This window comes from Polistes canadensis, unplaced genomic scaffold (genome assembly GCF_001313835.1).
Source record: "Polistes canadensis isolate GaletaPanama2010 unplaced genomic scaffold, ASM131383v1 scaffold_404, whole genome shotgun sequence".
Classification (NCBI taxonomy): Eukaryota; Metazoa; Arthropoda; class Insecta; order Hymenoptera; family Vespidae; genus Polistes; species Polistes canadensis.
The window spans coordinates 45072-60056 of record NW_014569951.1 but is presented as its reverse complement, the minus strand read 5'-3'; the positions used below and the strand labels follow the sequence as shown (position 1 = coordinate 60056).

The window sequence follows — 14985 nt, the reverse complement described above, 5'->3', positions numbered from 1 at the left end:
TTATCGACGAAGCAAATCGTCTCGAGGAATACATTACGAAATGCAAACCAAAGTATCTGTCTACGATGTTAAAAGAATATCTGTTTACTTGTCCGTCCTGATCGTTTTGTCCAATTTGTAAATGTTTTTTTCGCTCGTTCTGTCTATATACGTATATATTTATTTAAATACGAAACGAAGATCTTAAATGAATTTCTAAAGAAAATTCTCTTCTCTCGATCGTATAAGATTATATTCTTCCTCCTACGTATAAAATTGCCCATTTAGATAGATACATTATAATATAAACGAATTAAAATAGAAATAAAATTAAGTGAGGTTAGAAATAAACATATTGTAAATATTTCATATCACTTTTTTATCTTTCTTTCTTTGTTTTTCAAGAAGCGTTGTAAACGTTAACGATATACGCTTGGCAAATATTTATTATAAGTATATAAAATAGAAAAGAAATATAAAGAGAAAATGTTGGAAACGTGGTAGTCGGAGCAGGGATCGATATTTAATATGCAGGGGATCTTTGAATGGTAGGGACAGCCCTGGGCTCTAAGGCGGGGCTCGTCTGTGCCGCGAAGAGAGAGGTAAGAGGTTGAATCGGATTGGATTGGGGCGCAACTCGCAAGCAAGCGAGCGAGCAAGCAAGCAAGCAAACTGGTTTGGTTTTGTGGGGCTTGCACCACTGCATCGCTCCATCGGCGAGGCAGTCCAATTTATGCATTACGGCTATGTAGGCACTACACGATATCAAAACTCTCTGCGCCCGGGCCTTTACAACTCCATTTACCATCTCCGTTACAACAATATTATCTGAATTTCGCAAGTGCCTACAAGAACTAAATTCGCTTTAACCAACGTTCACATTTGGGTACCATACCACATCCACTTTGTGTTTTGTCGGTTACTACACGCACGTTCGTTCGTCGCGCGGTGAAACAAAGGAGTCCAAGTGTGGTTAAGACGATACATATATATTATATATATATATATATATATATATATATATATATTTTATATTTTTCGTTATTATAAAACGCGTCGCGATTGTGGTGTTTGATAATTATGAATTTCATACCTCGCAAAAGATCGTGACTGTTTTTGTGTTTGTCTGTTTCTATCTAATTTGGTGCTTCGCTTAACGCATTTAAACTAAATTTAGTTATTGTGAAGAGTTCCAATCAGTCAACAGGTACACATCATTTTTTTATTCTATGATTTTTGTTTTATATATTTCTTTACCTTTTTTCTTATTCTTATTCTTCTTCTTTTTGAATATCATTATTTATACTTCTCTACTATCGGTAGCTTCAAATGTACAGAGAGTGCAATTGCCAGATATCTCCTCTGTCTCTCTCTCTCTCTTTGGTTTCGTATTCGCTTTTTTTTCTGTCTATATGTGGCGCTTTGGTCTCTCTGTGAGGTTATATAGTGTGCTCTGCTGGAGTGCATCGTTCGATCCTCGCCTTGTGTGATGCTGTCTCTTTCTTTCTTTCTGTCTTTCTTTTTTTTTTTTTTATCTCTGTTCGCCCGCGTTCGCGACTCTCGTACCCAGCAAAAAGAGAGAGAAAGAAAGACTTGAGACCGTGGCAAATTCCTATCTCGTAATTATCGTTTTTCACGAAGGGAGAAACAGACGTTTTTTTCTTCTTTTTTAATACTCTCACTTCACAATCATCATTATTTATCGATAATATGACCATCTATCCGCTTTTTACAATTTTGCAATGCAATAATTTGTTATTTGTTTGTATAGAAATCATCTTTCTAGAAACAATTTTCTCGCGCGGATTGGCGCGACATTTACAAAATATGTTAGTAGATTTCGTCATTTAAAACAAAAGAAATTTTAAAAATTCGCAATTTTTTTTTAAATACCTTTGTCCCGTATATTCGATCTTTGTTTTATCCTTCCAAATTAAATTATTATAATTTTGTTCTATACACCTTCATTCTATTTCTTTTTTTTCTTTAATTAAGCAGAAACAGAAATACTAGCATATTTTTGCATACTCGTCTATAATTTTGCTACACCAATTTGCTATTTTTTTGCAGTCGATTTTTGATTTTTTGTTTCTATTATTATTATCATTATTATTATTATTATTACTGTTGTTATTGTTAAATAAAAATAACAGGCGAGATATATTTTTATCTATTTTTTATTTACAAAAAAGAGGTTAATGTATTTTGCAAGAAGATAACGAGGGAAAAGATTGTTTCGACGTTCGTATGTTTTAATCTTAAGTCGTTGATAGAAGGAATAATGATAATAATAATATTAATAATTTTCTGCATTTATGTAGATGATTTAATGTTATCTGAAAAAATGAACGATTTATTATTAACGAACTAAAATTTTTAACAAGTTGTACGTATTAAAATGTATAAAAAAAAAATTAATTCGTCATTGATTTTAATAATATCACGTCTTTGTGTGGTATAAAAAAATGTATATGCATACCTACATGTATATATATTTGTATATATAGTATTACAAACGTATCGTATTAAAATTTTGCACGAAATAATAAAAGGAAAGGAAAGGAAAGAAGAAGAGAAATCCTTTTATATATATGTACATATGTACATTATGTATATATATATATATACATAAACGATTCACAGCGGCTTTGAAAACGATCAGCAACGTCTTCTTAAACTACCCGTCACCCATGGTTCGTTATTTCGCGAGCGTACCGTCTGAACTTTTTCTCTTCTCACGGTTTCGCACGGGCCAATCAGAATTTACGAGTGCGCCCGAAAGAAAATGGCCAACCTCGTGTCGCTGGGTTCGAGCGTATCTTTGCGCGTCGTTTTGTGAACCCCGTAGTTCGCAATCACGTTGACGTCTGTCGCCATTTCCTCGCACAGGGGGAAAGCATTCGTTTATTTTCTAAGGTAAATCGTCAAGGATTTATTCTACAAGGATAAAACGACGACGATTTTAATCTAATCGTTATATATTTAATATCCTAAGATATTATTATTCAAGTGCAATTGAAATTAATACTAAATGCGTGTGTCCAAAGACGAAGAAGGAAGTAAGTGTTATCGGGTGTGCAAAAGTGCATCGCATTCATCGCAACGAACGTGTGGATGCAGTTCCATTGCCGGCCGGCGAATGTCCGAAGACAAATTCTTCTAATCCTTTCGTTTTGCGTTTAATATAATTTTGTTATACGAGTGATCGCGACGGTTTACTAAAATCTATTGATTTAAATACATTCGTTTACATTTTTTTCTTTCGATTTATCAGATTTTTCTAATTAACTTTTTCTTATTCTTCTTCTTCTATCTTTCTTTTTTTTTTTTTGTTATTTAATTCGCCGTTAAAAATTCGCAAACTTTTATAAAGATTACTCGATATTGTTTAGTCGTTTAATACGATGGAAAAAAATGTGGTTAATCAAATCGAATTGTTATTCATTTAACAAATTTGTTATATCGGAGTATTCTCGCGCTTTTAAACCTTTTCTAACGATCTCTGCGTTAGCGCGGGAAAATTCTTGCGTGTGTGTCTCTAATTCATCGATTCGCTTATCGGTATTTCATAGATTTTTCTTCTTTATATTTCTTTACGATATTTTATTCTTCGTTCTCTTTCATTTTTATATTTCTTTTTTTTAGATTTTTAAAATTATATTATTTTTATCATCATCATCATCATCATCATTATCATCATCAATTTTCTTCTTTGCAAATATCTTTATAAATATTTTTTATCTATCATCGTTTCATTTAAACCATAAATAGAGCAGTTTAAGGGATAGTAGCCTTTTTTATTTTTTATTTTATGAAATAGTGTTTAGATTTACAAGTAATAATTAACTATATTATTATTGCAAAAAAATGATGTTTTATGATTTTAATTTGTTCTGTAAAATTATGCTTGTAGATATTTTTGTTATTTAATATTTTATTCTAACAATTCCTTCTTCTAAATGTATTAATATATAGTAAAAAATCTTATATTATTTAAATAATATATTATTCATTTTAGCTTACCAGAAAATTAATAATTTTTTGTACAAACATTTATTAAACAATATATAGTATTTGTCTTTCTATCAAATTCAATAACTTTTGTCGATAAATTAAATTACTTTATTGAAAGTTTATCGATTGAGGTGTTGCTTTTATTGTTAACAATTTAAAAAATTCATATCTTTCTAAATAATATTTTGCTTATATTTTGATCATATGCTTTTATATCATAAATGTTATTTCCTTGCAATTGTTTAGTTTCGCGTATTTTATTTGCCGATATTCGTACGAAAATGTTTTTTTCTTATGATTAAATAAAATTTTTGTCTCGTTTACAGCTATGGCAGAAGGAAATGGGGAAATAAAAATGGAAGAGAAGCAGTCGAAGGAGGAAATGGAATATACAGAACGGACAGAAGACTACACAAAACTAATCCAATACGGACTAGATGAAAAAGTGGCTGCAAAACTTGATGAAATTTACAAGACGGGAAAGCTGGCACATGTGGATTTGGATGAAAGGGCATTAGATGCTTTAAAGGAATTTCCAGTTGAAGGAGCATTAAATGTACTCACACAATTCCTTGAATCAAATTTAGAACATGTGTCCAACAAATCAGCATTTCTCTGTGGCGTAATGAAAACTTATAGGCAAAAAAGTCGTGCCGGTCAAGGTACTGGTACGAGTACGACATCTAAGGCACCTGATGAGGATAAAATCAAAGTAAGTTTAAATGGTTTTCTAATTCAAATAAGTTTACATAACTTTAAATAAATGGAATTATAATTTTTATTAAAATTATATTTAAATTATAGATGATACTTGAAAGAACTGGTTATCCATTGGATGTAACTACAGGGCAAAGAAAATATGGCGGACCGCCACCAAATTGGGAGGGCCCGACTCCAGGAACTGGTTGTGAAGTAAGTTATTTATTTTGAGTTTTAATTATTAATAAGATATCTTTGGATTTTAACTCATTGGTAATAACATTTAAATATTGTACAGCAATTTATTTACGAGATATAATAAATAATTTCTTTGTTTTTGAAAAAGGTGTTTTGTGGTAAAATCCCAAAAGATATGTATGAAGATGAGTTAATACCGTTATTCGAAAAATGTGGCAAAATTTGGGATTTGAGACTGATGATGGATCCTATGTCAGGTTGCAACAGGGGATACGCATTTATCACTTTCACTAACAGGGATGCTGCTCAATTGGCTGTCCGTGAGGTATGTTTAGATTTTTTCCTTATTATCCTTATCTAATGTGTAGGTACATGTTCGTAATGTGTACAAATTGGTTATTTTTTTTTTGCTCCAGTCAATACCATGCCGCTATGGATATTGGATTTTTTGTTCCTTTCTTATTTACAACATTTTTAGAAATGTTACAAAATTGTTATTGCTACCAAATCACGTGTTCTTTCGAAATGTTTATAAATTTCTTGTATATGAACTAAACTAGCTGCTTTTATTTCATTCTGATATGATTATATGCATACATACATTTATATACATATATACATATATATGTGTATAAATATATACATTTGTGTATATAAATATGCATCATACATATTTACTTTTCTAATATTTTTGTCTTTAGATAAATAATTCATTATATCGCACCAAATTTTTTAATGCTTTAGTACATAATATATTTTTCTTCCTTTTTATTTCTTTCTTTTTATTTTATTATATTCAAAACAATGGTATTTAATATATAAAATTGTTGAAGAGGTATTGTTAACGCGATATTATATTACTAATAACGTATATATACTTTTTTGACATAGTTTTTTAAAATTACTAAACATTTCGAACGACTATTATCATATCCCTATGTGGCTTGTTCTGTGTTCTTCATACCTCTTAATTTTCCTTGTAGTGGTTACATTCAAACATGTGATTTAACATAATCTCAAATTTTTAACTTCTTTTTTTTGTTAGGAACAATCCACATATCTGTTTCTTATGTATATGTCCCTGACCATTTATTCATCTTTAAGTATACAATTATTTCCAACTTATCCCAACATACAAATAACACTGAAAAATGTATATTAATTATATCCTATGGATAAGTTTCTTTTTCCAGCTCTCCTCTTTGCTCAGTGGGCAAAATTGGGAGTGGAGAACCTTCCTGAAAATGAAAATGAACAAAAAACAAAACAAAACTATAATCTTTTTAAGTCTAATTGGTTAGGGGTATATTTACTAATTGGTCAAAACTCATTGGACAATGACAATTTTTGTAACAAAATTTAAAAAAGAAAAAATTGGTAGGCTTAAAATTTGTTTACAGGAGCACAATGAACGCCGGTTTCCTATATTGTGAAGACTCGAGCGACAAAGCGCATGCCACTTTCTCGCTTTCATGGATCTACGCCATGTTAATTTCTTTACTAAATTGCACATTTTGAAATTCTTCCCAAATTCTACCATTTGTCGTAATTACTTAACCACTCAAATTGTATCATTGGAACAAAATTAGGCATGTGTCTGTTTTCTTCATCCCACAGCTCGATAATCACGAAATAAAACCCGGCAAGAATCTGAAAGTTAACATTAGCGTTCCTAATCTACGACTTTTCGTGGGGAACATACCAAAGTCAAAAGGCAAAGAGGAGATCCTGGAAGAATTTGGTAAATTAACAGGTAAAGTGAAATTCGAGGAGTGTGTACCTACCTACCTACCTATACCTACCTGTCTACCTGTATTGTATCTTAAGAGTGGTAGCTTCTAAGTAGTGGTTGTAGATGGTATGGAACTATGGAGCATCCAAACGATCATGCGACTGTGTGATCTACAAAACCTGCGGCACCTTCAGATCTGGTCAGTCTCCTTGCCTCTCGGTTTATTAGTGAACAGTAACACCTCTCTGGTCCAAGTCTTCTTTCCTCGCATATTTAGGTTGAGTTATGAGTTATTTGCTTCCTACTATACATGCGGAACCTTACTATCCATATCTTCTTCTGCCACCTCATTCCCACTTTCTGCATCTGGTTACTTCATCGAACTTGTATTATTAGCGCTTCTTTGCCTTCTCTTTGGGAAGGTTCAAAAAGAGGCGAGGAAATGGAAAGAGAAAATGTGGAAGCTATATAATTATATTAAGAATTATTTCTTTTGAATCTCGACGGTAAAAAAAGAGAGAAAGAAAGAGAGAGACAAAAAAATTAATTAGAAAGACAAAAAAAAGAATTATGCTGTGCTGTGTTTATTGCAATGTCGCAATATGCAAATGTGATTCATGACTAAGCCTCAAGCATGGGGGTATGGGAGACCTGCGTGGACCGCTGGGGCGTTTGACTCGCTAACAAACGGACAGGCACTCCCACCCACCCTGTATAATGTCGATCCTACTTTAACTTATGTCCGTATCCTGTAGTCCTATAAACATTGTCATTGAAACTCCTCTGTACAATCTCCCTGAAGGTCGCTTCATGAAATCCCACATTCAGACAGCCAATAAGCAGGTGAAATTATAAAAGGCAAGCTTAATTGGCACTCTCCTTCCACATTATTCTTACAGCTGAATGATTATGAGATTCGGAAAGGGAAAAAGATTGGTGTTACCGTATCTTATAACAATCACCGCTTGTTTGTGGGAAATATTCCAAAGAATCGAGACCGAGATGACTTGTTCGAAGAGTTTACAAAGCACGCACGTAAGTTGACAATTGTCCTTAAATCAGCAAGCAGTAACCAAATGAAGTTCTGTGGGAGAGATGAAGGGACAAATATTTATATATTAATGATTGGGTGTCTTGATCCAGTTCGTAGCAGAGGTGCCAGGTGGGTCAAGTCTAGCCCTCTTGCATTACTATATAATTACAAAATTTAAAAAAAAAAAAACAAATCGGTATTTTTAATACTAAATTTTTATTCGATTTTTCAAAGAGGTTTATATAATTTTCAGTGTGGTAATGCTGGTATAAAAAAAAAACAAAAACAAAATCTATCTTCGTAACACTTACCTAAATTTATTTTTAAGCTAAATGTGAACTCTTCAAGTATAAAATTAATAGTTTCTTTATTGGTAATATCATTCATTTATTATGTACATCGCAAAATATGGATAAAAGAACAAAAAAAAAACAAAAATGAAATATTTGAGAGAGAAAAATTTCGAATACAAAATGTCCCACAACCAAGGGAATAATAAGATAACTTGAAATTTTTGAAGCTGTCAAAATTATTCCAAAAATGAATAGGAATACATCATAGAATAATAATAATAATAAATTGTTAATTTCTTTTTTTTTTTCAAAGCAACGAACGAAAAAAATTGATTACAACTAGCTGCTAAAAACATGACTATGCTTTTGGTTGGATATTTTTTTTATTTGTCTTTTCTTTTCTTTTTCATTTTTTTCCGTCTATCATATCTGCCCTTTTCTCTTTTTTTTTTTAATCATTCATAACTAACATTCATGAATGTCGTAAAAAAAAAATTAGCAACGTTCAAATTTAATAAGAGAACGTTAAGATTTCTAATATTTTCATAAAAGTCCAATTTCATTGAAGTCATATTTCCTGAATCCAGTATGTGTTTAATAAAAGGAGCCCATACGTTACACAGATAATTAATCCTATTAAAAATAATGTTCGTATATTGTTTTATCTCGTCTGGGAATATTTTTAAGTATACAGTTTAGGAATTTAATTGGTTTTGGGACATATGTGATATTTGTTTTGTCACAAAAAACAAGAAAAAGTGTGCCGTATTGTTCACAGATTTAGTTAAAATGATAAAATACAGTCATCGTATCCTACATTATATCCAACACATTATGTTTACAAAATAATTTAACAACAATTTCGCATAGGAACACAATTGCATATCGTGGATGATTAAATTTGTTTCCTTTTAACGCAGAGTTGTTGGTTTCATGTTGAAGTTTGTATGAATGGTGTACATTTTTTATTTTTTATTTTTTATTTTATTTTATTTTATTTTTTATTTTATTTTAATTTAATTTATTTTATTTTATTTCTTTATTTATAAATGGGAGTACTCAATGAGTGTAACATAATTTAAATTCTTGATTATATTCTGTGTGCGCGTGTATCGATGTGCGTATGTGAGTGAATATGCGCGAGTGTATGTATCTTGCATGAAATCTCAGAATCTGGACACAGAGAGGAGATCAATACAAAAAAGAAAACAAAAATATATATATAAAAAAGAAAAGTAATATATAAAAAGAAAGGGCCAAACACATTATTATTAAGAGGCATAGGAATGAATCTATCAAGCAGTTTATTTTCAAGCATATTTAATATTATTAAATAATAGTTTCAAGGCATCTGCGAATTACTTATCATTGCTATAAAATGTTATATTAAATCTTATCTTTCATTGATCTTACCTTGACGCTTAATATAATTGATGCTTGCTATATTTTATAAATTATTTGTATCGCAGGTATTAAATGAAAATTTGAAAGGATTATATGCTTTAAGCATAAAGCAAAATTTGATTTGCATTAAGAAAGGTGCCTTGTTATCCAAATAGTAGTAAAGCTTTTAAACTGAGAGGAAGGAGAAGTGAGCCATCTTGCAGAAATGGTTACACTAATTAATTTAACTTTTACACAAGCGTAATTTTTATTTAACAATTCAATCGAGTAAAGGAAGACTTAGTAAAACTACTATCATTGATAGCTGGTATTTTGTTCTCACCTTGGTAATACATAGTTTATTTCCTAGTGTTATAATTAAGTCGGGAAAATATCTCTTTTAAATTTTTTTAACTAAAAATATCGTTTTTTTCTTTTATTTAAGTTAGCATAAATATATTTCAATTTCTGCTATAATCTATGTATATTCATAGTGAGAATTAATTCAACGTTTGTTTAGAGATAAGATTGTTGATTTTGGTTTAATAATATTTCCACATAGTGTAAAACGTGTGGGGATATATATATATATATATATATATATTATATTATATTATATTATATTATANTATTATATTATATTATATTATATTATATTATATTATATTATATATGGGAAGGACTTTAATTTCAGCAGCGTGGTAGTCATTTTGAGTATTTAATTCAATCTCAGTGCGGTGCATGAAAATTCTAATAGCATGAAAAGATATTTTTGTACTTAATGATACATTGAAAATATTTAACCTGCATTATCAAGTCATGGGTTTTTTGAAATTTGTGTATTGAATTAAATATGACACAAGTTATTGATGACAAATTTTTTGGGGTGTTTTCGACGTAGTGGTAAAATTCTACAGAATATTCTGAAAGGTTATATATGGAGCTTGCAATCTTTTCTTTTGTAGTTAATTGAACAATATCTTTGCAGTTTAGTGTGCTATCTTTCAACCCACAATTTTTATGGCTTTGTGTTTGTGTTATAAAGCAATATGAGTTTAGTATAGTAAAATGATTAAAAAAGAAGTTAACTTTCTAATATTTTTAGGCTTTATTTATGAAAAATAGTTAATAATATAATAATTGAAATAGTAGTCAAATTGAAGGTACATACAGTTATGGAAATAGTATATTAACTATCTCTTTTGCTCGTGTTCATGTTTTTAGGCAAGTTTTCTCGCATGAGTAACTCTCTATAAACTCAATTTCGTAACAAATCTTAAACTCTTTTTCTTGTATTACGAAAATTGAAAATATTAATTAGAAACAGAGAGATTATTTTGTTTTTAAAATGAAAAAGAAAAATTAAATAATATAAATAGTAGTTTTAACGTGAAGCCTAATAAAACAATAACTTAATTAGTTACTGTAGGTCACACTAATATTGTGTTAATAGATTATTATGTGGAAATTAATTTGATATTATAACTGAATAATAATGATAATCATGTCTTCATTTTCATGCACAATACGCAGTCAATCTTTTTCTATAAATAGTATCTTCATTTTTTGTTGAGTACATACTTAAGATTGTTTTCTATACTCTAATATGGGATATTTAATTCATAAATGATGATTTTAATGATTCAGAAAGAAGAATTTGTTTTATATTGTTCGAATATAGTAAAGTAAATGTATATAATAATTTTTCATTTTATTTTTCCACTAAATATTAATATTAATAATGATAAATATAATGTTTTATCTTGCCGCACACGTCCATCATTAATATTTATTTCTACGATTGTGAAAATATGTTGTCGTATAAGTTAATATCGATTCTAATTTATATCTAATGGTATAACGATTGATGTAGCAGGAATTACGTGATAATAATTCTTATAATTTAGTTCGAGAAGTATAATACAATGTAAAGTTGTACTTTTCTTATAGGTGTGGTGTTTTATATAGCTTTTTCTAGCGTAGAATTTTTCAAAACAATAATATGATAACTTAGTTCAAATTTATTGAATTCTTCAGTTGATATTCGATATTGTTATATTGCAACAATTAAGTTCTCTATCACGTTGATTCCAAATCAAATAATTCTGAACTTTTATAAAAATTATTTTCTTTTTTCTCTCAAAAAAATAAAAAAAAAATTAAAAGATAGTAATGACGTTTAATGTAATTTTAATATATAATATTATGTTGCTTTTTTATTATATCTTTTGTTACGTTTAAAAGAAAGTAATATCATAATATTTTCGGCCTATTCCTTTGTATTTTGGTACAGTTTCGTTTGAGTAGTTTTATTTATTTATATTTATATTTATATTTCGTTTTCTTTTCCTTTTATTTTTTTTATTTATTTATTTATTTTTTTTATCTTTTATTTTTTTATATGAACCTTATATACGTTTTGTATGATTTTTCACCATACAGCGGGCCTGACTGAGGTGATTATCTACAGTTCACCAGATGATAAAAAGAAGAACAGAGGTTTCTGCTTTCTAGAATATGAATCTCATAAAGCAGCCTCATTAGCAAAACGAAGACTAAGCACTGGTCGCATCAAGGTCTGGGGCTGTGATATCATAGTTGATTGGGCTGATCCACAGGAAGAGCCTGATGAATTAACAATGTCCAAAGTATGTAGAATATTTTAACGTAAGATATATTTTCATTAATTTAAATAATCTTATAAATGGAAAATACAATGTGTGTGTGTATATATATATTTTTATAATTATCTTTATAGGTACGAGTGTTATATGTTAAAAATTTAACGCAAGATTGTTCTGAAGAAAAATTAAAAGAATGTTTCGAACAATATGGAAAAATTGAAAGAGTTAAAAAAATTAAGGACTACGCTTTTGTGCATTTTGAAGACAGGGATAATGCTGTAAAGGTAATATTAATTGATTTTTCTATTAATTTGATTATTGACGTACGAGTTAGATCAGAATGATAAATAATGGCGTCGTATTCTAGGCAATGAACGAGTTAAATGGTATAGAAATTGGTGGTTCGCATATAGAAATTTCACTAGCTAAGCCTCCATCTGATAAAAAGAAGAAAGAAGAAATTCTTAGAGCAAGGGAACGAAGAATGATGCAATCATTGCAAAGTCGTGGCGGGTAAGATATAACAATACTTATTACTTTTCAATTATACTCTAATATTTATTTGATTTCAGTAAGGGGTATTAATTTAATATGTTTGCTGAAAGAGAAATATAATATTAATATATTCTTTATTAATTATATTATAGAGGGTCTCCTTCCCACCCTGGAATGATGGGAGGCCCGATGCCAGTTCGGGGTCCTGGACAAGGTCCTAGAGGCACAGGTGCAGGTATGCGTGGACAAATGGGACGAGGCGATTATGGTAAGTATTATTTACTATTAATTATTATTTATTTATTTATTTCAATGAATTTATGTGTTATAACCTATTCACTATTGACGTGTAAAATACACAAGAGTATTTCTGCTAAATTTTAAATATCCTAATTATCGTTTAACAAATATGTGTGTTATCGAAATAATCACACCATCTTTAATATTTTACCAAAACGATTTTGATAAGATTCTCTTTGCAACAAGCTTTAAATTATTGCAATAATTGTTTTATTATGTTTTGCAAAGCACTGACCAAAAAAAAATTGTTGTATAGAGTGTGTGTGAATATTACTTACACCAAGTTTGATGTAACAAATGAAACTTTTTTTACTGATATAACGTAGTCCAAATTAAATAGTTTTTTCTTTATAAAATATAAATTACATATGCGTACAGTAAAGATCGTAATATTAAACTTTGATAAAGTACATAGGAGAAATAATTTCTATGAAATTTTAACAGGTTTTTAAAATATTATATATAACATTTATTTATTTCAGACAAAATAATACTCAAATTTATACCAATAATTTTTGACATGATATATTTATTATTTAATTGAAACGTCCCGCATGCTTTTGGGGATTTTTCACTATCTCACTACAGACCTTTGGCTTTACACGCATGATAGGCTCTTTCCTATGCGTGAAAGACAAATATTTATTCGACATTTCTAATGCTAAGTTATATTTATATACATATATATATTTCCTCGACCACACAACTTTTTTCCTTATCCTATTATTCCGATAGTATTTATTCTGCGGTAAATGCATTAAAACAAAAAAAAATGTATGGTTGATTGCTTTTGATACTTTAAGTAAATTAAAACTTTCAAAAATTGTAGTATATTGCAGCAAATAAAAAACAAGAAAAATTAACGTCACTTTGATATAATATATTTTAAATTAAAATATATATTTCCATTCGAATAAGGTTGTAGTGAGAAAGTACTCAGATAATGTAATTAGCTTGTTATTCAAATTATTTATTTATGTATTTTCTTTTTTCTTACTATTATTATCGTCTGAGCATATATCTGTTATTGTAAATTATATCATTATTATTATTTTTCGATTTGATTTAAAGAATAAGAGAAAACTAAAAAAAAAAGAAAAAGAAAAAGATAAAAAAGATGTTTATTTACTTAAATTACAATGCTTGATGAATGATATTAATTAAGTAAAACTATGTATTTGTTTTATATCTTATTATTCTACATGCATATGTGTATATAAAAAATACATATGAATGTATAAGCGTGTGCTTCTTAGCACTATAATAGGATCACACCTTATTGCCTTACCACTACCACTTTCCTGTGACACACCTGTTTTCTGTTTTTACCAACAAAATTATAATTGCATGTGTATTGTTTGTTTTTTCTATTTTTCGTATGGTGCCCTAGAGTGACAGTTATTTTATATATATATTTTGTGACAGTGTACAATCCCGCGCATTGCCAGGGAAATTTGATCTTTTTTGCCCTATCTCATTTTATGTGAGCGTGTGTACTTTTTCTTTACTGTGTATGCATCATCAATTAAAAAATCTGTTTACAGCTCTCAAGGAAATAGGTAAGCCGCGGTGTTGAATGATGAATGCATCATTGTAGATTATCATTGGTAGTCTTGTGTACTTTCTCTTTTTTATGTTGACTTTATAACCAATCTCTAAACGTACAGTGTAAGGTCATCGAAAATCATTTACTAGTTTCCAAACGTCAATAATATATATATGTGCATATCTAAAGTGCAATCTAAAAAAAAATACATATATATATATAGAACTACTTTGAAATTTAACAAATTTCCATGCTCTACCATCTGTATGCATTAAATCAAAATTCCTTAATACAATAATGCTGTATACACAGTACACTTTTAATGCTTTAACGTGCACCGATCATTTACAATACATATTCCTTCAAAGCATTTTTATTACATTTAACATACAATCAATTGCATATACATTTTTCATAAGCAGGATAAATTAAGCCAGAACAGAAGAAAGTTATTAGTATTATTAATCATTGATTAGAAAATCCTCTAATTTTGATGGATATATATATGTGTGTATGTGTATGGAATAATTCAATCAATTTTCGATGATCTATGCAATATACATATATATTCTCAGGACATGTGATGGTGGTAGGGTAATCGTTGGAAAGTTTCTCGCGTGAAGAGTTGTAACTAAATTTCTTCTTTTTTTTTTCTTTTTTTTTTATAAATATATTTATATATATATATA

At 29.1% G+C, this 14985-nt stretch overlaps 1 protein-coding gene across 7 annotated transcripts in view; it reads left to right on the top strand.

The window, feature by feature from the left end:
• Nucleotides 1-1009: 1009 nt before the first annotated feature.
• LOC106792303 (heterogeneous nuclear ribonucleoprotein R) overlaps nt 1010-14985 on the top strand; it is a 20646-nt gene continuing 6670 nt past the window's right edge. For 2 of the 7 annotated variants that reach the window (XM_014758630.1, XM_014758632.1), the window contains exons 1-9: nt 2814-3038; nt 4320-4705; nt 4798-4905; nt 5039-5215; nt 7522-7657; nt 11774-11979; nt 12090-12239; nt 12323-12468; nt 12603-12718. In XM_014758630.1, the coding sequence (XP_014614116.1) occupies nt 3011-3038; nt 4320-4705; nt 4798-4905; nt 5039-5215; nt 7522-7657; nt 11774-11979; nt 12090-12239; nt 12323-12468; nt 12603-12718 (1453 nt within the window). In that variant the 5' untranslated portion in view covers nt 2814-3010. Of the gene's footprint in view, nt 1187-2791; nt 3039-3274; nt 3541-4319; nt 4706-4797; nt 4906-5038; nt 5216-6507; nt 6644-7521; nt 7658-11773; nt 11980-12089; nt 12240-12322; nt 12469-12602; nt 12719-14294; nt 14486-14985 lie in introns of those variants that run through there. The other 5 variants (XM_014758636.1, XM_014758634.1, XM_014758633.1 and 2 more) reach the window with 5 other exon arrangements.